Genomic DNA, 25611 nt, shown 5'->3' on the forward strand with positions numbered 1-25611 from the left:
AGATTAGAACATATAAATTGCTATAAGGGACAAAAGGATAACTGATGAAATTTGAATAAGGTCTGAAGTTAAATAATAGCATCAATTCATGTTAAATTTTCTTATTTAGCTAATAGTGTTGTGGTTGTGTTAGAACCAAGGGGAAATGGGAGTTCCCGCTGTGGTGCAACAGGATTAGTGATGTCTCTGGAGCGCCAGGATGCAGGTTCAAGCCCCGGCCAGAACAGTGGGTTAAGGATCCAGAGTTTCCACAGCTGCAGCATAGGTCACAACTGTGGCTTGGATCTGATCCCTGACCAGGGAACTCCATATGCCATGGAGCAGTCCAAAAAAAAAAAGAAGAAGAATCAAAGGGAAATGAAGTTTGTAACTTACTCCCAAATAGTTAAGAACACACATACACACACACATGCACACACAGAAATATACACACAGAGAAAGAGAAGCGGGAGCATTTTTACAAAGCTCTTAGTGCTCCATATTTATCCTGGTGAAGTGATACAGCAATGCCACAAGATCGCTGTCTCACAGAGCCATTTAGCAAATATCGACCTCCTCCAAGATGCTTCCCTTAACCTTTTCACTTTTGAACTAGTTATTTAGCAAGTTATGAGACAACAAAATTAAGGGAATTTAAAATATTTTCATATAATTACTTAACTGACATGAATTTCTCCCATGAGGCTCAGTGCAGCTTCCTCTCGCCTCTGATAATTTTTTTTTTTTTTTTTACGGTCGCACCAGTGGCATATGGAGGTTCCTAGGCTAGGGGTTGAATCGGAGCTATAGCTGCCAGCTTATGCCACAGCAACAGCAACACCAGATCTAAGCCAAATCTGTGATCTACACTGCAGCTCAAGGCAACGCTGGATCCTTAACCCACTGAGCAGGGCCAGGGATCAAACCTGCATCCTCACGGATACTAGTCAGATTGGTTTCCACTGAGCCATGATGGGAACCCCTCTGAAGATTTTTTTTTAGGGCCACACCTGCAGCATGTGGAGGTTCCCAGGCTAGCTGTATCCACCAATCTATACCACAGCCACAGCAATGCCAGATACGAGCCACATCCAAGACCTACATTGCAGCTTGTGGCAATGCTGGATCCTTAACCTACTGACTGAGGCCAGGGATCAAACCTGCAGGCTCTTAACCCACTGAGCTGCAATGGGAACTCCTTGACTCTGATGATTTTAATATTTCTCCCTTCCCATTTCCTGCCCTGGCCCACCACCTCGGTCAACCCATCAAACCAGGAAGCATCACTGTAGCCTAACTGGGTTACCTGCTGAAGGACACAAGAGAAAAGTACATGGTCATGGCCCTTGAGAAGATCACTACCTAATAATGGGAAGGAACAGACAAGTGCCTGGAGAAAGATAGCACAAGGTGATCGGCACTATAGCAGAGGGCAAAAAAGCACTCTGTGCCGGGTGATGTCAGAGAAGGCTTCTTAGAGGATGATACAAATCAAAGCTGAGTCTATAAAGAAAAGAAAACATAGTCAGGTGCAGCAGAGGGGGTAGAACATTCCGAGAAAATGAAACCACATGTGCACAGTTCCCAACGCATGAAACATCAGTGAGTTTTTGGAAAACCAGGATGAAATGGATTATGTGGAGGAGCAACAAAGGGAGAGGAAAGGGATGCCAGAGGGGTCTTGAAAACAATTTTTTTTTCTGTAATTTTTTTTTCCCATTATATCTGGTTTACAGTGTTCTGTCAATTTTCTACTGTACAGCAAGGTGACCCACTCACACATACATATATTCATTCTTTGAAAATCATTTTGAGGAGCCTGACTTTACCTGAAGCTTGCAAGATATGTGAGGGGTGTATGTTTCAGGGGATGCTGGGGTAATAGTGGGGATGGAGAGAAAGGGTCCAGCCTCTACTCACCACCCTTATTTAAAATCTCCCTTGGAGTTCCTCTTGTGGCTCAGCAGGTTATGAACCCAACTAGCATCCATGAAGGTATGGGTTCAATCCCTGACCTCGCTCACGGGGTTAAGGATCTGGCACTGCTGTGAGCTGTGGTGTAGGCTGCAAACGTGGCTCAGGTCCTGTGTTGTTGTGGCTGTGGCTGTGGCTGGCAGCTGCAGCTCCGATTCAGCCCCTAGCCTAGGAATTTCCATATGCCATCAGTGCAGCCCTAAAAACACACAAAAAAATTAATTAAAAAATAAAAATAAAATCTCCCTCATTGCCTTATTAATTAATTTCCTGCCCAGCCAACTTCCATCTCTGAAAAGATATCTAAAGTTATCTATGTCCAGGAATTAACTGTGGCTCAGTGGGTTAAGGATCCAGTACTGGAGTTCCCATCGTGGCTCAGTGGTTAACGAATCCAACTAAGAACGATGAGGTTGCGGGTTCGATCCCTGCCCTTGCTCAGTGGGTTAAGGATCCGGCATTGCCGTGAGCTGTGGTGTAGGTCACAGACACAACTCGGATCCTACATTGCTATGGCTCTGGCGTAGGCCACAACTCGGATCCTACATTGCTATGGCTCTGGCGTAGGCCAGTGGCTACAGCTCCAATTGGACCCCTAGCCTGGGAATCTCCATATGCCACGGAAGCGGCCCAAGAAATGGCAAAAAGACAAAAAAAAAAAAAAAGGATTCAGTATTGTCACTGCTGTGGCTCTGGTTATAGCCGTGGCTGGAGTTCGATCCCTGGCCTGGGAACTTCCGCATGTTGTGGGTGCAGCAAAAAAAAAAAAAAAAAAAAGATACCTATGTCCAGAGATGGGGACATAGGCTGAGGCAGCTACATTTTTTTAAGTTAATTTTTTAAAACTTGAGTTTAGTTTTTTAACAAAAAAACTGCAAAAATAATACAAAGAATTCCCATATACTCTACAGCTAGCTTCCCCTTCTGTTAACTAAGCTTACACAGCCATAGTCTATCCATCAAAACTAAGAAATTAACTTTGGTACAAAACTATTCACCAAAGTAGACTTTATACAGATTTTCCCAGTCCTACCAATGCCCTTTTTTTTGTCCCAGAATCCAATCTAAGATCCCACAATACATGGAACCGTCATGTTTCCACATTCTCCAATCTGTGACAACTTCTTAGTCTTTCCTTACCTTTTGTGTGTGACCTTTATACTTTTGGAGAGTACGTTGCAGAATGCCAGTTATTTTAAAGAATGTCACTTAATTCATGCTCTCTTATTTTAGCATCTATCAGTGGATCTTGCCTGCAGCAATTAATACTATGGTGTTCTAATGGTGATTTTCCATTTCCATTTCTTCTACACATAGTAATTAAAATTCTTGCATAAGAATCATCATTCCTCTATTTATTCAGTTCATTTTATCAGTATAAACTTGTGGATATTTCATTCTCTAGGCTATAGACTTGCCTCAGCCCTAAAATCAGCCAATTCTCCAAGGAGTCCTGATTCCTTTTACTGATATCGAGAAACCAAGAAATGGACACTAGGAATGCTCATTACTATTGAGGTACCATTGCTTTTAGCCCCTCTCAATGGCTAGAACTAGGAAATATATGTATGTATACCAACTCATGCATCTACACATATCTATACTTTTCATCTATGTATTTAAATATGAGTCCATATTAAAACCTCTGACTCCCATCTAGCAGCAGAGGTTTCATTCTAGCCTCTCTCCCTTCCTGATGTATTATTTCTTTCTCTGATGTGAGAAAACTGACTCTCATTATCAACAATATATTGGGAGTTCCCGTTGTGGGTCAAAAGAAATGAACCCAACTAGTACCAATGAGGATATCGGTTTGATCCCTGGCCTCATTCAGTGGGTTAAGGATCCAGCGTTGACACAAGCTGTGGTGTAGGTTGCAGACAAGGCTCGGATCCTGTGTTTCTGTGGCTGTGACTGGCCAGCAACTGCAGCTCCAATTCAACCCCTAGCCTGGGAACTTCCATATGCTGCAGGTACAGCCCCCAAATGCAAAAAACAAAAACATACCTCCCCCTCCGAAGATAAAAACAAAACAAAAAACTCCTAAAATACTGGAGTTCTCTTGTGGTGCAGCAGGTTAAGAATCTGGCACTGTCACTGTAGCAGCTTGGGTCAATACTGTTGCTCAAGATCGATTCCTGGCCTGGGAACTTCCACATTCTGCAAGCATAGCCAAAATAGAATTTCTAAGCCATAAGCTTGAGAGAATCAAATTTATAAACCAGAGCACTTTGTTTGTATACTGTTCTTTTGGTCTTCAGCCTAATGGTATACAGTCAAAACACTATTTTCCAAGGTCAGCTTTTTTCTCCCCCATTCCCTTCAGTGTAGCCATGTGGTTTATTTGTAGTATCAGTTAGACTCATTTGTCATAGTCTACAGTCTATCTTTTCCTCCCACACACTGTGTTGCTTTAAAAACAAACAATTGTAAGAGTTTCCTGGTGGCCCAACAGGTTAGGGATCCGGGGTTGCCACTGCTGTGGCTGGAGTTCAATCCCTGGCCGAGGAGCTTCTGAATGTTGTGGGTTCAGCCAAAAACTTAAAAACTTAAAAAAAATAAAACAAAATAATTAAAAAACCTATATACAGTAAAACTCCTTTTGTGGTTTCAGTTCTATAGGTTTTGACAGATACACACAATTATGTGTCAAATAGCATCATTTCATCACTCTCAAAATATTCCAATGAGAACTGCAATTTTAATTCTGCTGTCTCAGCACCAACCAGGAGGGGGCAGGGTTTCTCTCTGAGATGCAGACATTACCTTGCAACCGAGCCTGCGTGCTCTGCATGCAAATGGGCCTAGGAAAGCAGCTCTACACCCCTCATACCTCATGTGTCATCTTCTCCTGACCATGCTTAGATGGGTTATGAGGGCAAACTTCTTCTTCCCTGAAATAGGTGAGTTTGGCTGGAAGCCTCAGAATCTCACACTCCAACTAAATAAGCAGGACAGTTCATCAGAGAGAATAGTCAAGAAGGCAACCCCATAAATATGCTTTGATAAAATACTCTCAGTAAGGGCAACAAAGGGAAATCAAAATACCAAGGCCAAATCAGAAGGTAGGTAGATGACCACAGACTCTGACTTCAAAACATTACTTGTTTGGTATTGGTGGCTGGGAAGGATTTCCGAAGGAGTAAACTGACAGTGGGGAAGGGAGGGGGTTTCTAGGTAGAGGAAGGAACCTAGCATAGGCAGGACAGTGCAAGGCACACTTGAAGTACAGTAAGTTCTGGTCAGAAAATGAGGTTATAAACATAGTCAGGGAATAAGAGGTGTTTATGTAAACAGTTATCCCATACAGTTGACATGTGAAGTGGTATGTTGTCCAAGTGGTTAGATTCAAGCTCTGCTTAATAACAAATTACAATTTAAAAATTATTAACTATCAATATAACCATGACAAAACTAACCACTGGTTAAGTCATTTTACCTCTCTAAGCTGCCTCTGCAAACTCAGGGTAATAGTTAATAATAGGGCTGTTGTGTGTATTTAGTAAGATCATACTCGGGAAGTATATAAGACATTCTGGTACATACAGTGCTCAATAAATATTAGTATTATAAGTAAATTATAAATGCTTGATATTTACCTAAATGCCCTTCTACATCTCTCGTCCCTTTCTTCATAACAGGCAAGTTTTCAAAAAATTCTTATTATCCCACATACAATTAAAAACCCAGTCTGAAGGATATCTGGATGTCTACTACAAAACCAGTTTGAGCCATTCATTACATCTAACTCCCACCCCTGCATACTACTACTATGAGTTACTAATAACTTGATAGGTGTTTTTGTTTTTTTGTTTTTTTGTTTTTTTGTTTTTGCTTTTTAGGGCCAAGCTTGCAGCATACGGAGGTTCCCAGGCTAGGGGTGGAACCGGAGCTACAGCTACCAGGCTGCACCACAGCCATAGATAGCAATGTGGGATCCGAGCCATGTCTGTAACCTACACCACACCTCACAGCAACGCTGGATCCTTAACCCACTGATCGAGGCAAGGGATCGAACCTGAAATCTCATGCTTCCTAGTCAGATTCGTCTCCACTGCACCAGGATGGGAACTCCTATCATACTATTTTAAAGGTAATATTATCACGCATCAAAGACATAAAGCAAACTGCCCAAGGTCTAGCTAGTCTGTCATCAACCTCTGTCTCCTGGGCTTCTATTCTTTTCCTGAACTACACTGCACCACTCTCACCCTCCATGAGAATACACCTAGACTTCTGACACTGGCCATCTTCTCTTCCATATCTAAGTTCTCCCTTTAGGTGATTTCCACCCACTGAAACTTCACTATCTCTATGCCAACAGCGCCACAAACTTCTACTTGCAGACAGGATTTTCACCTTGGTTCCAATCCAGACTTCCTTAGTGGACAGCTATGTGGGTCCTTCTCAGGTACTTCAAACCCAGCACCTACCAAGACCAACATTTTGCCCCACTCTGCTTTTATCATTTTACTACTAATTTGAATCTTCTAGAGTTGCCCAATATCCGGTATGTCACCAACTCCTCTCAGGTGAGCTTCCCTCCCATTTCCCCATCTGTGCCATTACTCTCCCCTCTCTTCCTCAGACCCTTCACACCTTAGCTCTGGACTCTTCTAAAGCCTTCCAGGTAGCTTTTCTGGTCCCTCTAATCCAATCTATCGTCAAAGCTGACCTTTAGATTAATCCCCTTAGGATATCAGTTTATTCATGTCATCTTAGGCTAATGGCTCTTGGAAAACTTCCCAATAAATCCCAAAGTCTTCACAAACCTGGATGCAGATTTCTGGGCATGCCTAGCCTCTGAGTACACCATGATTCTACCAAACAATGTGATGACACATGCGTTATCATGTATAACATTCCTTTCCATCTAAAACTCCTACTTCTTTCATCGTGCCTTGAAAAAAAGAACTAATGGAATATATTCATCCTAGTTTAGGACCTGATGTTAACTGGGATCTTGCTGCATGGAGCCTGCGCAGTCATTCTCACAGCATCTTTAACTTCTTACCAGTCTTTCCCCCCACCTAATCTGGGAGATCCCTGTAGGCAGATTCGGTTTTGGGTTATGAGTGCACAAGACAAGGCCTGGCATATAGTGCAGATTCAGCAAGTGGCGCTAAACGTAAAGTGATGGATGAAGTGTGGGCAGTAGAGCCACAAGCACTCACCCTTCCGGTTCATCCCCATTTGGAGGCATTTGAGCAGGCGGCAGTACTGGCACCTGTTCCTCTGCTTCCGAGACATGACACAGTTCTTGTCACGACTGCACCGATATACCCTCTTGTTGCAAATGCTCCGCTTGAAAAACCCTTTGCAGCCCTCACAGGAGATGATTCCATAGTGCAAGCCTGTGGCACGGTCCCCACAAATGAGACAGGTTCGTTGTTCAGCCCGATCATCTGGAACAGAAACTGAACATGTTCAAGTTATAACACAGTGGAAATAATGACTTTAAGCCTGCGGTTCTAAAATAAGCAACCCTAAACTTTTTTTTTAATTTTAAAAAACATAAATTTTTAATTTAAAAAATTTTTAAAGAAGAAAAAAGAGAAAAACAATAAATAAGTAAATAAGCAAGCAACCCTGGACAGATCCAAAACATCACCCTCTCCAGGCTAACTGGTGAACAGGGGACATCTTTAAAGCCCTTGCTACAGGAACAGACTTTGGCATCTACCTGCAAATACCACAAACACAGACTTATTGAAAAAAGAACTCATGTTCCTCCCTCTGGGTTTCATCGCTTGGACCAGTATCCAAATCAGAAACCTGGAAGAGAATTTTGGCTCCTCCTTCTCCCTTACTTTTCTTAGCGACAGTCCATATCACCTGTAGGAAGGTGGTAAGGATTACTTACCATGTATCCAAGTACCCAGCATGTGGTACACACCCAACAAATGATAGCTACAATTGTTAACAATTGAAGCTTCCATGTCCAGCTAAGCCATCCATCCATCCATCCAACAGATAAATACTGGGCAACTATTCTATTCTAGGCACTGTTGTAAGGATGGATAAACAGAGAATAAAGTCTCTGCTGAAGCTTACATTCTAGTAGAACATCTATTCTGTGTCCAGACCCTGTACTAGGTACTGGGTATTCAGAAATAAATCCCCCCCCTCCCCCGCCTAGCAACAAACAAGTTAGTTAAAGCAGAAATTCAGGCTGGAATACAGCTCTCCACTTTCTCTTCCCTCAAATTCCACTTACTTAGGATCAAGCAATTGCCACAGAATAGGCACATAATCAAAAAGAAAAAAAAGCCTCCATGAACTGTGATGTCAGATTTTTCTAGTGGGTACAAGAAACCTCCGGAGAGAAGGACAAATAGCATATGAAACTACTATATGTGGAATCTAAAAAAAGATGCAAATGAACTTATTTACAAATCAGAAATAGACTCACAGACACAGGAAATAAACTTATAGTTACCAAAGGGGAAGAGGGGGAGTGATAAATTGGGAATTTGGGATTAACATATACACACTACAATATATACCACAGATAAACAACAATAATAACATAAATCACAGTTCCCTATACAGCACAGAGAACTATGTCCAATGTCTTGTAATAACTATAATGGAAAAGAATGTGGAAAAGAATATACATATATAACTGAATCACTTTGGTCAGAAGCTAAGGCAGGATACCAGAGATTTGAGTCTCACTTCTGAGTAACAGGTAAGGTATAACGACAGCCCTCAGAATTAGAGATCCTTATTTGAACCCCAATTCTGACACTCAGTAGCTGCGTGAACTCGGGCAAATTAAGTTCTTTCGACTCTCTGAGCCTAGTTTCTTTCATCTGTAAAATGGGGATTATAATGACATCTATATACCATGGATAAAGTACGAAGCATAGTGCCTGGGCTACCATAGATGCAAATGACGTCTTGGTTAATAAATGATAGCTATTATTTTCATTATCATTATCATCATAACAGGCCCACACTTAAAGTGATAATGACATTCCTGAAAAGAATCTGGGAGTTCCTCTGTGGCACAACAGAATTGGCAGCATCTTGGGAGCACTGGGATGCAGGTTCGATTCTTGGCCCAGCAGTGAGTCAAGGATCTGGTGTTGCTGCAGCTGTAGCCTAGATCTCGATGGTGTCTCAGATATGACCCCTGGCCTGGGAGCTCCATATGCCTCAGGACAGCCAAAAAAGAAAAAAGAAAGCCACCCCCCCCAAAAAAAAAAAAGAAAAGAAAAGAAAGAAAGAAAGGAAAGCATCTATCTGAAGGCAAAAAGGGGCATGGTAGGAAGGATTTAGAGAGGAAGGAGACCAGCATGTTATAGAGCCTTTATTATAGGCCAACTCTGATACATCTTTATGATTCCCATTTGTAGCAGGCTAGGTAATGGCCACCCGAAGATATTAGGTCCTGAAACCTAAAATGTTATCTTGTAAAGAGTCTTTGTGGATATGACCAAATTAAGAGCAGATTATTCTGGATCACAAAGGTGGGCCCTATTTGCAATCACATGTGTTTTTATAAGAGAGAAACAGAGGAAGACTTGATATAGACAGACACAGACACAAACACATGAGAAGGTGATGTGAAGACATAGGCAGAAGTTGGCCACAAGCCAAGGACTAACCAGCAGCCACTACAAGCTCAGAGAGGCAAGGAATGGATTCTCTCCCAGAGCCTCGAAGGACGTGTACCTCTGCCTAAACCTTCATTCCAGCCTACCGAGTTTAGACTTCTGGCTTCCAGAACTATGACAGAACACATTTTTATTGTTTTAAGCCACCCAGTTTGTGGTAATTTTTAACAGCAGCACAGAAAACTAATACACATTTTTCTTACAAGGAAACAGACATACTAAGATTTCTGCTCAAAGTCACACAGCAAATAGAGGGTATGCAGGGAAAAGCAGATATATGAGCCCACACAGCTAGTCCAATACAGAAAGACAGATATAAAGAAGGGAACTGCCTAGGTTTTTAAGAACTCCAGTTACTAGTTACAGATCTTTCTAAGCCCTTCTAAGACCTGGATTCACTTCCTAACTTTGGTCAAACTGACACACTGTGACAAACTGACATTCCCATGTTCTTATAATACAATCCTTTCCTTTTTCTTTCTTAAGCTACTTAAATGAATTTCTGTTATTTGCAGCTAAAAGTAACTTGGCTGCGATGCCCTATAAAAATGGCCCTGATATAATAAGCATTCCTTTTCCTTTTAAAAATGCAAAGGAAGCTCGAGGTAAACATTAGAGCAGTTACAACAGCAAATTAAAAAACTAAACCAGGAAAAGCAATCCAATAGGCAAAATGAATGGCATAACAACAGTAAATCACTATATGTAAGATGGAATTTCCTAGAGTGCTGGACTTGAACTGCTAAAAGGACTTGGAAATTGGAGTTCCCATCATAGCACAGCGGAAATGAATCCGACTAGGAACCATGAGGCTGTGGATTCAATCCCTGGCCTTGCTCAGTGGGTTAAGGATCTGGCATTGCTGTGAGCTGTGGTATAGGTTGCAGGCGCGGCTCGGATCTGGCATTGCTGTAGCCATGGCCAGCAGCTACAGCTCTGATTTGACCCCTAGCGTGGGAACCTCCACATGCCACAAGTACTGCCCTGAAAAGCAAAAGAAATTAATAAAAGGGCTTGGAAATAGAACATGGAACATTATCAGAAAATCCTTTTTGGTTACAGAAGAATCTAGATTTTCTTTCTTTTCCTTTTTTTTTTTTTTTTTTTGCTTTTGAGAGCTACATCCTTGGCATATGGAAGTTCCCAGGCTAGGGTTGAATCAGAGCTACAGCTGCCGGCCTATGCCACAGCCACAGTGATGCCAGATCTGAGCCTTGTCTGCAACACCACAGCTCATGGCAATGCCAGATCCCCAACCCAATGAGTAAGGCCAGGGATTGAACCCACATCCTCATGGACACTAGTCAGATTCGTTTCCACTGTGTCACAATGGGAACCCCTTAGATTTTCTAATTTTAAATTAAAACCATCAATATTTTATTAGATGTATACATTAAAATATAAATCAGAACTTTATTAGAATAGACTTAAAATAGTTAAAATTAATCAATATCTACAAGAACTACATAGATATCATTTCACTGAGCACCTACTACAACTAGGCAGTGCTGGAGTTCCCGTCGTGGCGCAGTGGTTAACGAATCCGACTAGGAACCATGAGGTTGCGGGTTCGGTCCCTGCCCTTGCTCAGTGCGTTAACGATCCGGCGTTGCCGTGAGCTGTGGTGTAGGTTGCAGATGCGGCTCGGATCCCTCGTTGCTGTGGCTCTGGCATAGGCCAGTGGCTACAGCTCCAATTCGACCCCTAGCCTGGGAACCTCCATGTGCCTCGGGAGCTGCCCAAGAAATGGCAAAAAGACAAAAAAAAAAAAACCCCCCAAAAAAGCACAACAACTAGGCAGTGCTCTTCCTTTGTGTTGTGTCAGGTAATTCTCATAATCCCAAAAGTAAGTTCAATTGTTATCATCATTTTATAAATGAGAAAATTTGGAGATTCCCCCCAAAAGTTAAGTAAATAGTCCCTTTAGGAAGTGGGACCTAATCTACCAATATCAGAACCAGAGATCAATAACCCCTTCATTAAGGCATTTGGAGGGTACTCTGCAGCATCTAGGTCCAGAGTAAAGGACTCATTGAACAATACAGACCTGTTAAAACTCTGCTTACATCCTGTAACACTGTTTGCTCTTTTCACGAGAGTTTAAAAAGGCCACATTGAGGAGTTCCTGTCATGGCGCAGTGGAAACAAATCTGACTAGCATCCATGAGGACACAGGTTCAACCCATGGCCTCGCTCAGGGTGTTAAGGATCTGGCATTGCCGTGAGCTGTGGTGTAGGTCTCAGACTTGGCTCGGATCTGATATTGCTGTGTCTGTGGCATAGGCCCGTGTCTACAGCTCTGATTTGAGCCCTAGCCTGGGAACCTTCATATGCCGCAGGCGCAGCCCTAAAAAGACAAAGGAAAAAAAAAAAAAAGCCACATTTGAGATCAAATACTAGAAGGGAATATTTTTCCAGTGAAAGTGACAAAGAGGCTAGATTCCCTTTGGGTCCTTTGACTGCTTCTCTGTCTGACCACAGCGCTTAACACATGTTATTGTATTGAATCATCACAACAAACCTAAATCAGGTACCCTTGTTTTACAGTTGAGGAAACTGAAGCTCTTGAAGTGATACAAGCTTCCAACAGTCACTCAGCTCATAAGAAAGGGAGCTAGGGCTGGAACCCCAAAGTATATACACCTAACTAACACATTCTGTGGCCAGAGTAAAGCAGATCTATCCATTCTACACAGGTAAGTCAGGCCCTTTCCCACTTGAAAAAAACCCCGCAAAAACTAAAAAGCCAAAGTCTCCCTTTGTAAATGAACAAACTGAGCCCCTACTACAACTAGGCAGTGCACTTCCTTTGTGTTGTGTGTCCCATCAGATGTCAGATAAAAATTTCTACACCTCCGATTTTATAAAGGACTTGAAGGGCATTTAAAGCAGGTTTACATTCATTATCTTACTTGTACCAAGGCCAGGGCGAGGATTTTTTTTGGGGGGGGGGGTCTTTTTTTTTTTTTTTTTTAAGGGTCACACCCACAGCACATGGAAGTTCCCAGGCTAGGGGTTGAATCAGAGCTAAACTGGGCAGCCTATACCACAACCACAACAATGCAGGATCCTCATGGATACTAGATGGGTTCGTTACTGCTGAGCCATAACAGGAACTCCAAGGATTATTTTTATCTCACAGATATGGCAAAGAAAATTAAGCAAGTACCAACTGTGTACTATGCATTGCTCAAGGACTTTTTACATGTACTGCCTTATTTATTCATCACAATAACTGAGAGAGGTATCATTATCCCCATGCTACAGAATCAGGAATCTTTACAGTTAGAAAGGGCCTTAGAAACAGGCTCCAACATGGAGTTCTCATTGTAGCTCAGCAGGTTAGAGCCTGACTAGTATGCATGAGAATGTGGGTTCAATCCCCAGCCTTGCTCAGTGGGTTAAAGGATCTGGCTTTGCCACAAGAAGCAGTGTACGTTGCAGATGTGGCTTGGATCTGGTGTGGCTGTGGTGTAGACCGGCAGCTTCAGGTCTGACTCGACCTCAGAACTTCCATATCCTGCAGGTGCAGCCCTAAGTAAAATAAAATAAAGAAATGGGCTCGAATAGCCGTTTACCTGAGGTATGAATTCCCTCTACGCTATTCCAAGACAAGCGGTTGCCCCACACTCTACTTGCACATCTCCAGTGACTCAATGTGGTGCTTCATTCCATTCATTCCATTTTAGATAATTTTAATGGTTCAAAAGCTTTTCTTTACATTGAGCCAAAGTCTGTTAACCTGAAGCTTTCCTCATTGCCCTGAGTTATGTGCTCAAGGGTAAAAAATAAATGTATAACCTAGCCTAGTTCATAAACCAACCATTCAGAGATTTCAAGATAAACGGGGTTCCCCTAACTGAATTTTTTTCTCCCATTTCTTCTTAATCATATAGTATCTAAATTTCTTCTAAAACAAAGTATCCAGAAACGGTTTTTTTTTTTTTTTTTTTTTTTGTCTTTTTGCTATTTCTTTGGGCCGCTCCCGCGGCATATGGAGGTTCCCAGGCCAGGAGTCGAATCGGAGCTGTAGCCACTGGCCTACGCCAGAGCCACAGCAACGCAGGATCCGAGCCGCGTCTGCAACCTACACCACAGCTCACCGCAACGCCGGATCTAACGCACTGAGCAAGGGCAGGGACCGAACCCGCAACCTCATGGTTCCTAGTCGGATTCGTTAACCACTGCGCCATGACGGGAACTCCAAGAAATGGTTTTTCTTAAGACTTGATTAGCTTTGTTTATGTTTCTGTAGCTATCAACACCAGTACACGCATAGTATTTTATAATTATTGATGCTATTAAAATGCTACACATATTACAATGGGAAAAAATGAAACAAAGAGGTAAGGAAATTTAACTGGTTACAGAGACAGTCGAGTGGAACTATAATTAGAATTTAAGACCTTCTAAGATTGCTATATTTCCTTTTTTAATTTTTTTTTTGTCGCCTTTTTAGGGCTGTACCCTTGACATATGGAAGTTCCCAGGATAGGGGATGAATCGGAGCTGCAGCTGCCGGTCTACCCTACAAGCTACAGCAAGCTGGATTTGAGCCGAGTCTGTGACCTATATCACAGCACACGGCAACACCAGACCCTTAACCCACTGAGTGAGGCCAGGGATCGAACCTGCATCCTCATGCATACTAGTTGGGTTAGTTACAGCTGTGCCACAACAAGAACTCCAGACTGTTATATTTTCAATACCCCTTACACTTAATTCATATCTGGTTCACAGACATCTAAATCTTGATATATTTATCACATATACTATTAATCCATGTCTTTTTTATTTCATGGGAAGAGTAGGATTTCTTGAACCCAAGAGTAGACTTTACATTTGCCTTTGATCAGTTTTATCTTTTTTTTTTTTCTTTTTTTGGCGGCTCTGGGGCATAGGGAGTTCCTGGGCCAGGGATGAAATCTAAGCCACAGTTGTGACCTATACCACAGCTGCAGCAATGCTGGATCCTTTTACCCACTGTGCCAGGCCTTGGATCAAACCTGCGTCCTGGCACTGCAGAGATGCTGCCAATCTCACTGCACCACAGCAGGAATGCTGATCAATTTTATCTTTACATAATAAATTTAATTATGTCCTTCTAGTCTATTTAAATCTTTATGGGGATCTGGTCCTATCACCCAGTATTTTATTTCTCCCTCCTTCTTTTCTCTATGTAAGGTCAATGTTAACCTTATTTTCACTTCCATCCTAAAAACAACATTCAACAGAATGTTGTCTTCAGGAGAGCTGCTGGATTTCCTTCTCCAATCTGACTTAACCAAATTCACCAACTGGAAACAGCTGGTCAACTAGTTTTGTCTGTTAATTGGCCCAGACACCGTTGTCTGGCCTGTATTTCTTTTTCTTACACATAATGATATCATGAACAACTGTGTCATACGCCTCACTGAAATCTCAGATTACTTACATCTATAGCACCCTCTGACTAGTGAGCCTAACACAAAGGAGATGTTCACAACCATTCCTAATTCAGCGCTCTTAATCTACTAATTCGATGTTCTCAGTTTGTGTTAGTCTACCTGAAAAAATAACGGGAAGAAAATCAGGCAAATAAGCACTTCGAAGTGGAGACTATGCAAACATAGCCAATATTTTATAATAATTTTAAATGGAGTATAATCTACAAAAATATTGAATCACTATTATGAAACTAATACAACATTGTAAATAACTATACTTCAGTTATACATATCTATCTCAACAGTAACAAGAACGAAGTAGAGACTGTGGCTCACAGTAACCGCAGTGCTTATAAGTCAGTAAGAGAGAGAAGTTGACAAAAATCTGAGGGTTTACAAAATGATAGGTTTTTGAAACTCTGAACAAAGCAGTTTGCCATCTATAAAAATATCAATGGGGAGTTCCCGTCGTGGCGCAGTGGTTAACGAATCCGACTAGGAACCATAAGGTTGTGGGTTCAGTCCCTGCCCTTGCTCAGTGGGTTAAGGATCCGGCGTTGCCGTGAGCTGTGGTGTAGGTTGCAGACGCGGCTCGGATCCCGTGTTGCTGTGGCTCTGGTGTAGGCCGGCGGCTATGGCTCCGATTCGACCCCTGGCCTGGGAACCTCCATATGCCACGAGAGCGGCCGAAGAAATAGCAAAAAGACAAAAAAAAAAAAAGAAAAAAAAAATCAATGGGTAAAAAACAAGTGTAGGAAAGAGAAGATTCTTACTAATTTATCAGAGAAACTGAATGTTTGTCTCGACCAGGAATACTAGACAGAAGGTAGAAGGGCTCAGACTGTGAATTCTAAAAGTAACATTTTTCTAGGAGAAACATTTCCAGGCCTCCTAAGAGAAATAGTTTATTTTAGGTTTAAGGCAGGATATATACAGGATGAGTCTTGTGCTACCTAAGACTAATAATGGAATTATGTTAAAAGGATACAGGGAGCAACATAAAAGCCATCCACTGGCCTAAAACGGAGCAGGCCATGCATCAAAAAGAAAAATGATGTCAATGGATTAAAGCACTTTAAATATAAAAATGAACTGAGTTTATAAGAACATTAAAAAGAAAAACCTGGAGTTCCCATTGTCAAATGCTTTTAAAAAGCTTTTCTTTTGAAGTTCCCATTCATGGCTCAGTAGAAATGAATCTGACTAGTATCCATGAGGACGCAGGTTCGATCCCTGGTCTCGCTCAACATGTTAAGGATCCAGCGTGGCCGTGAGCTGTGGGGTAGGTTGCAGACGAGGCTCAGATCTGGCGTGGCTGTGGCTGTGACATAGGCCAGTGGCTACAGCTCTGATTCAACCCCTAGCCTGGGAACTTCCAATGCTGCAGGTGTGGCCCTTAAAAAAAAAAAAAAAGATAAAAAGTAAATAAAAAACTTTTGAGAATGGAAGTAAGACAAGAATGGCCCATTATTAACACTTTTAGTCAACAATGTACTGCAGGTTCTAGCCAGCACAGTAAAATAAGAAAGATACAAAAACTAACCATATTTCTATACCAGCCACAAAAAAGAACTTAATTTTTTAAAATATGCCATTTACAATAGCATCAAAAATTATAAAGTGCATAGGATACAATATAAAAAGACATAAAATCTCTATGGAAATTTTTTTTTTTTTTTTGGTCTTTTGTCTTTTTAATGCCGAGTCGGAGGCATATGGAGGTTTCCAGGCCTGGAGTTGATTCTGAGCCACCACAGCTGCTGGACTACACCACAGACACAGCAACGTGAGCTCCAAGCCGGGTCTTCCACCTACACCACAGCCCACAGTAACACCAGATCCTTAACCCACTGAGCAAGGCCAGGGATCAAACTCTCATTCTCATGGATACTAGTCGGGTTCATTAACCACTGAGCCATGACGGGAACTCCTCCATGGAAAAATTTTAATATATTATTTAACATAAAATATTTCTAAGATAAATTGAAGATTTCAGTAAATGGAGAGGTATTATACTATGCTCATAGATTGGAACAGTTATTACTGTAAAGATCTACAGATTCTGTAAAATTCCATTCAAAATCCCAATCCTGTGTGTGTGCGGGTGTGTGTAACCCAAGGAACTAATTCTAAAATGTACATGGAAATGCAAAAAATAGCACAAATACTTAAGAAAAATAAGACAACTTGCTCTACCACATATCAATATTCATTTTAAAGCTATAGTAATTAATATATGATACTGGCTCTCAGACAAACAGACCAAAGGGACTAAAGGAAGACTCCTATAGCTTAACCATATATATGGATATTTAATTTATGATAAGAGTGACACTGCAGGAGTTCCCGTCGTGTCTCAGTGGTTAACGAATCTGACTAGGAACCATGAGGTTGTGGGTTCGGTCCCTGGCCTCGCTCAGTGGGTGAAGGATCCGGCATTGCCATGAGCTGTGGTGTAGGTTACAGACACGGCTCGGATCCCACGTTGCTGTGGCTCTGGTGTAGGCCAGCGGCTACAGCTCCGATTTGACCCCTAGCCTGGGAATCTCCATATGCCATGGGAGCGGCCCAAGAAAAAGGCAAAAAGACAGAGTGACACTGCAGAGCAATGAGGAAAATACAATTCTTTTCACTGAACAATGCTGGGACAATTAGGTATCTATATGGGAAAACAATGATACTTGATCCTACTTCACACTGTGCAAAATATTTAATTCCAAGTAGATAGCAGACTTAAATATCAAAGGCAAAATATTATACCACTTGCAGGATGATAAAGAAGAATATCTTCATGGGATTGGAAGCAATTTTAAAAATAGGCCATAAAAAGCACTAACATAAGGAGAACATTAATAAAACTGGACCACATTAAAATAAAGAACTTGGGGAGTTCCCTGGTAGTCTAGTGGTTAGGATTCAGTGCTTTCACCACTGTGGCCCAGGTTCAATCCCTCATCTGGGACTTGAGATCCCACATCAAGCTACTGCACAGCACAGCCAAAAAAAAAAAAAAAAAAAAATACTTAAAGAGAGTGATAAAACAAGCCACAGTGTAAAAGAAGTTACATGCAATACACACAATCTACAAAGAGCTCACACCCAAAATATATAAAATCCCTACACACCAGTAAGAAAAACGCAACCCAGTGGAAAACTGGACGAGACTTGAACAGGCATATCACAAAGGAGGCTAGCCACATAATCAATAAACCTATGTAAAGATGTTCAAACCTACTAGCAGTAATCAAGGATATGCAAATGAAAACCACAATTATATACTATTACATATTCATTAGAATGGCTAAAGATTAAAAATGACTAAAAGCTATGGTGGCAATTTGGAAAAAACTAACTTCCATATACCATTGGTAGAAGTGTTTATTAGTTTAACTACCATGGAAAACAGTGTGTAATTAATAAAGTTGAAGACATACCTATTGTGTGACCTATTCCCAGGTATATGCCCAACAGAAATGCATGCACAAGTGTTTTAAGAGACAAGTTCAAGGATGTTCACAACAGCAAAAGCCCAAATTTAAAAATGACCATATATTTATCAACTTACTATAAATAGTATAAATTCATATAATGTCATACTATACAATAAAATACTTAAACTACTGCAACAACATAGACGACTCATACAAACAATACTGGGTAAAAGAAACCAGGAAAAAAGAATGCATACTATAGGATTCCATTTATATTAAATAAGTTAAAACAACAACAGTAACAACAACAACAAATAGGCAATAGAGGAGGTGCTGCCGTGGTGCCGTAGAAACAAATGCAGTTAGGAACCATGAAGTTGTGGGTCCGATCCCTGGCCTCACTCAGTGGGTTAAGGATCTGGCGTTGCTGTGGCTGTGGTGAAGGCTGGCAGCTGTAGCTCTGATTAGACCCCTAGCCTGGGAACCTCCATATGCTGTGGGTGTGGCCCTAAAAAGCAAAACAAACAAAAAACAAACAAAACAAATAGGCAATAGAGGGGAAAGAGACATATAGTGAGGAGTGTGGTGGGGTGGAGACAAGCTTTTGGATCTTAGCAATGTTTTATTTCTTGACTTGAGTGGTGCTTGTTTTATATCAATTCATTACACTGTAAATTTGTGCTTTATGTACTTTTCTGAGTGTTAAGGTTGAAAACAAAAGAGCACTTCAGGAAAAGGAAATGACATCAGCAATAGCAAAATGAAGGAAAACAAATATAAGCTGTATTTGAAGGAACTGCACAGGATATTTTAGTTAAGCAGAGAGTATTACAGAGGACTTAGAGATAAGTCTAGAAAACTAGTTTGGAATAGACTGCAATAGATTTTATCCTACCGATAAAAGGCTACTGAGATTTTTAAATAGAGGTATGTCTTGATCAAAGCAGTCGGTATTTTAGGAATATTAATCTCGCAATTATGTGCACTTCGTCATAAGATGGATGGCACGGGCATCTAGGTAACAGGAAGGATAATGAACAAATGGCTACATGGAAGTGAAAAGAAAGCTTAGGGGCCCCAGACATGGGTGGCTGACTGACTCGAATTCAGAGGGGGGATGAAAGGAGGGCAGGACAGAAAAGCGTTAAAATTAAAAAAATGAACTTGAGGTTCTAAGCCAAGGTGGCTATGAGAAATGTGGTATCATTAACAGAAAAAAGTAAAGCAAAAACGGAATGAGGGACAAAATCAACGGCTTCACTTTAAGAAAGGATGATGGGCAAGTCAAGCCCAAGTATTCCAAAGGCAGTTCTTTAGAGGACAATGGTTAAGGCTAGAATGAAGGATTCGGGAGTCATCAACACATGGAAGAGCTGAAGCTATGTCAAGAGATTAGAACCTCAAGAAGGAAGGGGATGTGTGGAGAAGCAGCAGCAAGATAAAACGGAGACACAGAGAGGGGAAGGTAAGTTGGGGGAAAAAAGTGAGACGACGTGATCAAAGAAGCAACGGGTACAATATAAATCCATGAGTTTGAGAAAGATAAGGGACAAAAGTGTTTCACAAAGAAGGGAGCACTATCAAATGCAATGCAGGTCAAGCAGTGTGATGAGTAAGAAAAGGCGCAAAGGTCACTGGTGAGAACAGTTTCAATGAACTGGCACAGAAGAAAAATCAGATTCAGTTAAAAATAGGTGAATGGTAAAGAAATAAAATAAGCAGTATTTTATTGAGTATTTTCACTCCAAGAGTGATAGAGAAATATTTTGCAGGAAGAAGCAATAAATTTAAGCAGATTTTTTTAAACTAGGAGAAATTCATACGCATTTATTTTATTTTATTTTTTGGTCTTCTCCCGCGGCATATGGAGGTTCCCCGGCTAGGGGTCGAATCGGAACTGCAGCCACTGGCCTATGCCAGAGCCACAACAACGCAGGATCCGAGCCGCGTCTGCAACCCACACCACAGCTCACTGCAATGCCGGATCGTTAACCCACTTAGCAAGGGCAGGGACCGAACCCGCAACCTCATGGTTCCTAGTTGGATTCGTTAACCACTGCGCCACGACGGGAACTCCCTCATATGCATTTAAAGAAGATAAACTTAAGAACAAAGGCTTTTAAGAGGAGAAAGAACTGTAATTCAGACATACTTTCAAAATAAAAATTTGCATGGAAAGTAAAAAATAAATATTTTAATCTTTCTTAGGTGTTTTATTTTAATTTAGAAGAAGATAGAAGAGTTCCCTTTGTGGTGCAACGGAAACAAATCCGACTAGTATCCATGAGGATAGGATGAGGGTTCGATCCCTGGCCTCACTCAGTGGGTTACTGATCTGGCAATGCCATGAGCTGTGGTGTAGGTTGCAGACGCAGCTCGGATCTGGCATTGCTGTGGCTGTGGCGTAGGCCAGCAGCTACAGCTCTGATTTGATCCCTGGCCTCGCTCAGTGGGTTGATGATCTAGCATTGTCATGAGCTGTGGTGTAAATCGCAGACAGGGATCGGATCTGCTGTTGCTGTGGCTGTGGTGTAGGCTGGCAGCTGTAGTTCTGATTCGACCCCTAGTCTGGGAACTTCCACAAGCCGCAGGTGCGGCCCTAAAAAAGAAAAAAGAAAAAGATAAAGGTATATGCCAAGGATCAGAAAAGGAAAGTGGGAGTTCCCGTCGTGGCGCAGTGGTTAACGAATCCGACTAGGAACCATGAGGTTGTGGGTTCGGTCCCTGCCCTTGCTCAGTGGGTAAACGATCCGACGTTGCCGTGAGCTGTGGTGTAGGTTGCAGACGCGGCTCGGATCCCGTGTTGCTGTGGCTCTGGCGTAGGCCGGTGGCTACAGCTCCGATTCGACCCCTAGCCTGGGAACCTCCATATGCCGTGGGAGCGGCCCAAGAAATAGCAACAACAACAACAACAAAAAGACAAAAAGACAAAATAAATAAATAAATTAATTAATTAATTAAAAAAAAGAAAAGGAAAGTGATTTACCCAAGGTCACACAACTGGTCAGTGATGGATCTGAGTCTCATCTCAACCTTACTACTTTTCCAAAGACAGACTTCTCATTATACTAAATGACCTCCTAGGGGGGTAGGGTACAGGAAGAGAAGGATGGTATGTAACAAAATTGAGCCTCAGTGCTGACTCTGTCTTTTTTTAAACCAAAAAACAAACAAACAAACAAAAACAACAACAACTGGAGTCACAACAAAACCTGTGAAACAAAGAACTAACTAGATATATTCTTCCCATACAGTGAATGAGCACTGGTACCTTCATATTAGCAACCAGTTCTACTTTAATTTGGTTAAATACAGACCAAACCCTGTTATCAAAATGCCTCTTACTCTCATACCTCCACTCAGCCCTGCTGTTACAAAACTATCTCCCCGACCTCACAAAGGGCATTTTACCCATTCCAAGGGCTCAGGTTACACAAATTACATTTGGAAACTGATGTTTATCAAAACCTGCTTTTCAGACTGTGATGAAGGCCAGATTTAGGAAATGGAGAGTACAGCTGCTCACTAGACCAAAATTATACCGACAACTAAGACACTGTGGAACTTGGCTGGCTAAAGGGTATCTAAACAAAAGGGATCTGTTTCAACTGGATTACTGATTCCAACCCCCTGATCGGCTGCACAGTCTAAGTACTGACTGCACTCAGTATTACAGGTTGCTAGCACCTCAAGTGAAGGCCTCAGGTGGTATAGTAGAATTGAAATAGGAAACAGGTACCTTCAAAATTTCATTTGTATACATAGCATTTAAACAGAAATAAGTCATAGTATTTCTCCTCTACTAATATACTCCTCCTCCACTACACATACTATTATAAAAAGCCACACACAATTTCCACGGAGGACATTTCTAAAAAAAATCACATCAGTTGAATGAAAACAAGTAATCAGTTTACAAGATTGGTATGGACTGAATGTTTGAGAGTTATCCTTACAGGTAACTGAATAAAAGATGGGAAAATACAAAAGAAAATGTTACCACCATTAACTGCTTAGGCCTAAAAACTAAAGATGAAATGATTCACAAATTATAATTAGCTGAAAGCCAAAGGAATTGATCTAGTGAAAACACTACCCCATCACTCAGTAGATGGGGTAAGAATATAAAATTTCAGATCAAAGTCCCCAGTTCCTTCCAGTCTCTTACATGTAGTAATTTTTGAATTAGGAATCAAGTTTCAACTTGCAATGAAAAGTTTTCAAATTCATGCAAAATTAGGTTTTCCAGGAGTTCCCATGGCTCAGTAGAAACGAATCTGACTAGCATCCATGAGGATGCCAATTCAATCCCTGGCCTCGCTCAGTGGGTTAATGATCCGCCATTGCCTTGAGCTGTGGTGTAGGCTGCAGATGCGGCTTGGATCCTGCATTGCTGTGGCTGTGGTGTAGGCCAGCAGCTACAGCTCCAATTCAACCCCTAGCCTGGGAACCTCCATATGCCATGACTGAGGCCCTAAAAAGATTAAAAAAAAAAAAAAGGTTTCCCAGTTGGAGAAAAGAACTTGAAAATCTGTGGTTTTGCCTTATTTGGATTATTAACAGATCTTTTAAGGATTGTTTGTTCATTCTGGAGGGGAAGGGTGCTGGTTGAGTCCAAGGAGTCTTCTCTGAAAAATAAAACACATATACATATACAGCTATTTCATTAATAGAGAGTTTGGATCCACAATCTAATCAAAAAAGAGATTTTTTTTTGGCTGTACCCGTGGCATGTGGAAGTTCCTGGGCCAGGGGCTGAACCCATGCCACAGCTGCAGCCTGTGCCACAGCTGCAGCAACACCAGATCCTTAACCTGCTACACCATGAGGGAACTTTCAACAAATAAGTATTTTTGAAATTGGAAGTATAAAGTAGACACTGAGTCACTATTCATTAATTATTACTTCTTGCTTCAAATCATCTCTTGACATTTATTCTACTGGATAATTGAGGACTCTTCTGTGCCTCTAGAACTGTGAATGAGACCAGTAAGATGGCCTCGTTCTGGAAAAGCAGAAGCTACCCATCTATGTGATAGTGGTGGTTATGAGGGCCGGGGCTGAAGTAAAGCAGAGGTGCTATATACCCCATGGATTCATTAGGGTTGAGAGCAGTCACTATGGCTTCTGACGCTTAAAAATGACTCCCTGTAATAAAAACATACTGATCTTAATTCAATCTGTGGATACTGCCCAAGCTGAACAAACCTGCTCCCTCACCAGCTCCACCAAGAGTTTTCAGCCTTTGGGGTTTAATACCTCTAGTCCCAACAACTGACTTACATAATATATGATTTCTAGTCCCCTTATCACACTGGTCATCTGCCCTCCTCTCTGGACATGTTCCTGCTTGTAAGGCTCATACGAAAATATGATGTTCACAATCTAGTGTGGCTTTGAGTACAGAACAGAGGGGATCTATTCTCCCTACTCCCTTTTGTGTACTATGTTTTTAACGAATGCAAATCGGGTTCATCACCTTTAAGTCAGCTGACTGCATGAAAGATAATGGTTTAATATTATTGATGAGTACTGAGTATATAGTAACTCAAATCTCTCAGTCTTTTTAAAAATATTTTGCTGCCAAGCTACCTCATTGACATCCTGTAAACTGGGACTTGGTACCAAATAAAAGACTATTTACTGCCTGTTTGAGTCACCCTGATATTCCTCCCTATTAAGACGATAAGAGCATGGAGTTCCCATCGTGCCTCAGTGGAAACGAATCTGACTAGCATCCATGAGGATGCCAGTTCGATCCCTGGTCTCGCTGAGTTAAGCATCGGGCATTGCTGTGAGCTGACATGGCTTGGATCTGGCGTTGCTGTGGCTGTGGCACAGGGCGGCAGCTGCAGCTCCAATTCAACCCCTAGCCTGGGAACTTCCATATGCCATAATGTGGTCCGAAAAGGACAAAAAAAGAAAAAGGAAAAAAAAGACAAGAGCTTTCCCTCCTAGTTTAGGATCATCAATAGAAGCCTATGATCCACATTTCATATCTGTACTTTTAGCTTTTATACGAAATTGGTCAGAATTAAGCTAGGCTTGTGCTCTCAGGCTGATCATTTTTCTTTAACATCAAAAATTAATACAGTAAGTACAGTGATTTTTTAATATCAAAAATTAAAGTTAATTTTAAAATTTATGCCTTTCCTCAATTTTACTGATATAATTGACATAGCACTGTATCAGTTTAAGGTGTACAACATAATGACTTGATGAGTTGTGAAGTGATTACAAGTATAATGATTAAGAGGATGAGCTATGACGTCAAACTATCTGGATTCAAACCTCAGCTTTTACATTTACTAAATGCATGGCCTCAGTTCCCTCGTTTGAAAAATAAAGATAACAATAGTCCTTGTATCATGAGGCTGCTGTGGGAACTGAGTTCATACATTTAATATGCTTAGTACTTAGAACAGACTTAACATACATATATATATATATATGTATATATATATATATATATATATATATAGTTCCTGGCACGCAGTAAATGCTCAATAAATGTGTGATATTATTACTATTACTACATCATTACCATTTTGTCTCAGGTTACTCAGCAATAAAATGAGGATATTGATTCCCCTGGAAAAGTTCCTAGGAGAACTAAATAGGAATATATGAGAAAGTGTCCCAAATCTAAAATTAAGGGTTCCTATGAAGAAAGGTGGTAATTCGCCTGAGTGAGTTTCTAACGCATGTCTAGGGCCTGGGTTTACCTACCAGTCAGGTGCAGAAAAACACCTTCTCGCAGTAGCTCTCCTTAGCAGCCTGATTATCCACCTTGACATATACCTCTGGTTTTAAAGATTACTGCTTAGGTTAGAGAACCAAAATTTTACTTATTAAGCTTTTGCAGTAAATTGCCCTTGAAGTTTTTCTGTTTGTTTTATTTTCACTGTTATTATAAAGTCAAAAGCAACCCCAGGCCATAACCCAGTTAGTCCCTATTTTAGCTGTGTGACAATCTCTCTAAGCTTCAGGTTCTTCATCTATAAAGCAAAAATATTCATCTTACAGGACTGCTGCAAGATGGTGACATTAAAATATGTAAATGACCTGTAGAGTACTTGAAGATGTGGATCAACAAATACAGTTGTATTTCATTATGATTATAGCTATTATTTCCCTATCAAAGGGCCATAGCTCTTTTTAGAACTGTCTTCCAGAGTT

At 41.2% G+C, this 25611-nt stretch overlaps 1 protein-coding gene across 8 annotated transcripts in view; it reads right to left on the reverse strand.

Moving 5' to 3' along the window:
• Nucleotides 1-25611, reverse strand: part of NR6A1 (nuclear receptor subfamily 6 group A member 1) — a 245479-nt gene that overhangs the window by 36558 nt on the left and 183310 nt on the right. For 4 of the 8 annotated variants that reach the window (XM_084960881.1, XM_084960300.1, XM_084963142.1 and 1 more), the window contains one exon: nucleotides 7128-7358. In XM_084960881.1, the coding sequence (XP_084817007.1) occupies nucleotides 7128-7358 (231 nt within the window). 8 annotated transcript variants of the gene reach the window in all.

The sequence above is a fragment of the Sus scrofa genome, chromosome 1 (genome assembly GCF_054392235.1).
Source record: "Sus scrofa isolate SSC_HxYL_T2T_F1_AM1 chromosome 1, Sscrofa_HxYL_maternal_Yorkshire_Landrace_v2.0, whole genome shotgun sequence".
NCBI lineage: Eukaryota > Metazoa > Chordata > Mammalia > Artiodactyla > Suidae > Sus > Sus scrofa.